Genomic DNA, 2,587 nt, shown 5'->3' with positions numbered 1-2,587 from the left:
GATATAAATTTCATTTATAACAAAGTTATATTTGCATTAAATTATTTTTTAGGTATCGTAAACTATAGCGAGTGGCAACATATAACCAATACCACAATGGCCAGAACCTATATCGTTCCAACAATATTGGTACTAGTACCGTGACGGCCAGATCCTCTACTGTCCCAATAATATCAGTATCAATGCCGGTATTCGCTTTTACCACTTTATTAAGTACTGAAAATGTAATGAAAGGAATCAATACCGATCGAATTTCTATCATAACAGCTCGATAGAATTTCACTAGTATATATAAAATAATTATCTAATAAATAACTATGACTAAGAAAACTTAAGTTAATCTACGAATTTAACAATAGTAGCTAATAAAATACCAGGTACAAAGTTTTTTATTTTTTTTGGAACCGCAAGTATACTACATACAAAGTATCACATGTTATTTTGCCCTTCCTTAATATAATATATCTAAAAGAATGTTGTCTAAATTGACTTTTCTTAGAGGGATCAATGGCCCACCTCTTCCAATTAGATTCATTTCAAATTCAAACAAATACACCTTTGTCCCCCAACTTGCCTAGATTTAGTGACCACCTGGTTTCTCAGAAACAACCACCCCCACGCCCACCCACCACTTGATCTCACTTACTATATATCCTTATCCACCTTTTGCCCACAACATAACAAACATTAATCGTCCACCATTTCATCATTTTCAGATATATTTTACAAATCTTTCTTAGAACCTAGAAATGGCCACCAGATTGAACATGTTGCCAGAAGACTGTATTTCCACTGTTTTATCTCTAACCTCTCCACCAGACGCATCTAGATTTATGCTTGTATCTTCTTCGTTACGGTCCGCTGCTGAATCCGACATCGTTTGGGACAGATTCTTGCGGTCGGATCTACCTCGTATTCTCTCTAGATCACACACTCAACTCAATGTTTCTTCTAAGAAAGAACTGTATTTCCAGCTATGTGATTCTATTCTCATGGATGGTGGAATTAGGGTAAGTTTATGCTTCTTATTTTCTCCACCTTTTGAAAGTTTGACGTCCACACTTATTTCTTTGTTTAAAGTATTGATGTTTTGACTTGTGTAATCCATGCAGAGCTTTTCATTAGACAAGGTAAGTGGTAGAAAATGTTGGATTCTATCGGCAAGAGCACTTTCTATATCTTCAAGCAACGAACCAAATCATTGGACTTGGACTGCCAATTCTACCTCAAGGTTTGTTAGAATTATATATTGTTTTGTTTTCCATGATTACATTAGTGTTATCTTTATTATACTCAAATGGAAGCTCATTTTATTTTCATAAACTGTGCAGATTTTCTGAGGTAATTGAGTTAAAAACAATAACCAACATGGAAATTGAAGGAAGGATACAGACTGAAGATTTATCTAGAAACTCAACATACTGTGCTTATCTTATAGTTAAGGTTTCTGATCAATCATTCGGTCTGGACTCTATTCCATGTGAGACAACCATCTCAAGCAGTACATGTTCGGTTACCAGCATAGCCTATTTATGCCCTCTAGATGAGAAAAAACAACAGATAGAATCACTGTTTTTCATGAACCGGAGACGAATGATGGAGAAACGGGTAGTGGAAGGAGAATGCCGACGACCGAGCAAGAGAGGAGATGGATGGATGGAAATCGAACTTGGAGAATTCTTTGTTGGAGAAAAAAGTGAAGGGTTGAAAATGAGTTTAATGGAAGTGAAGGGTCAACAACTAAAAGGAGGACTAATCATTCAAGGAATTGAAGTTAGGCCTAAATGTGAACAACTATAAGACCAACCAAGACCATTCATATTCGTTTATAGTACCTAAAATAATTTCGTTACTTATAGAAATCAGATTGAAACTAGTAATTCTTTATTCTTTGTTATAAGTAGTTATTGTCTTATGAAAGGGCAAGGAATATACTATACCGCATGTTTCTGTTGATCATGACTATTGTCTTTGTTTCAGCTTTCAATAATTTTTTTGCTTTCACATGCATTGAATGTCATTGTTGGTTTTCAAATACCTTGGCATGAGTTGAATGCCGCTCTTTGGTTTAATAAACATCTTCAAACTGGTTTGGCATGGTTATGTCATCCTTAGAGCATGACCAAGTTTATCTAAGAGACTGCTTAGTTAGTATGTCACATCATTCTAAACCTCCACCTTTTCCTCCAGCGATAAACCACTTCAAACCTCCACCTCATTGTCCGCCTCATCACGTATTGTCTCATCACCTATCCGGGCTTATTTTATTAACATTTAGTTGCTAACCTTTTCTCGCCAACAGAATAATGATATAAAAGTCGTCGAAACCGGTCCTCACAACATCTATGTTTCGAACCCGTTGTGGAGTGCGGGCAATCACCACGAGTTTATAAGAAATAAAAAAAATGGTTGGCCAAGAGAAACATTTCGGCACAAAAATTTCAAAACTAAATGACAAAACCTAAACAACCAAAGCCGAACCAAATTCACTGTGAAAACTTAAAACCAAAAAACTAAAACCAAACAGTTTTACTTAGAAACCGAATTTCAAGCTTTGGTTTGGTTTGATCATGAGCCAATAATTTAA

The 2,587-nt window shown here is 35.5% G+C and overlaps 1 protein-coding gene across 1 annotated transcript; it reads left to right on the top strand.

Annotated features, from left to right (window-relative positions):
• The first annotated feature begins 672 nt into the window (after positions 1-672).
• LOC110864120 (F-box protein VBF) lies at positions 673-1,959 on the top strand. Its single transcript, XM_022113211.2, has 3 exons — positions 673-1,010; positions 1,113-1,231; positions 1,332-1,959. The coding sequence occupies exons 1-3, from the start codon at positions 750-752 to the stop codon at positions 1,798-1,800; spliced, it is 849 nt and encodes a 282-aa protein (XP_021968903.1). The 5' UTR covers positions 673-749; the 3' UTR covers positions 1,801-1,959.
• Positions 1,960-2,587: the final 628 nt, after the last annotated feature.

This window comes from Helianthus annuus, chromosome 6 (genome assembly GCF_002127325.2).
Source record: "Helianthus annuus cultivar XRQ/B chromosome 6, HanXRQr2.0-SUNRISE, whole genome shotgun sequence".
In the NCBI taxonomy this organism is placed as follows: Eukaryota; Viridiplantae; Streptophyta; class Magnoliopsida; order Asterales; family Asteraceae; genus Helianthus; species Helianthus annuus.
The sequence above is the reverse complement of the archived record's forward strand: the minus strand, read 5'-3'. Positions and strand labels throughout refer to the sequence as shown.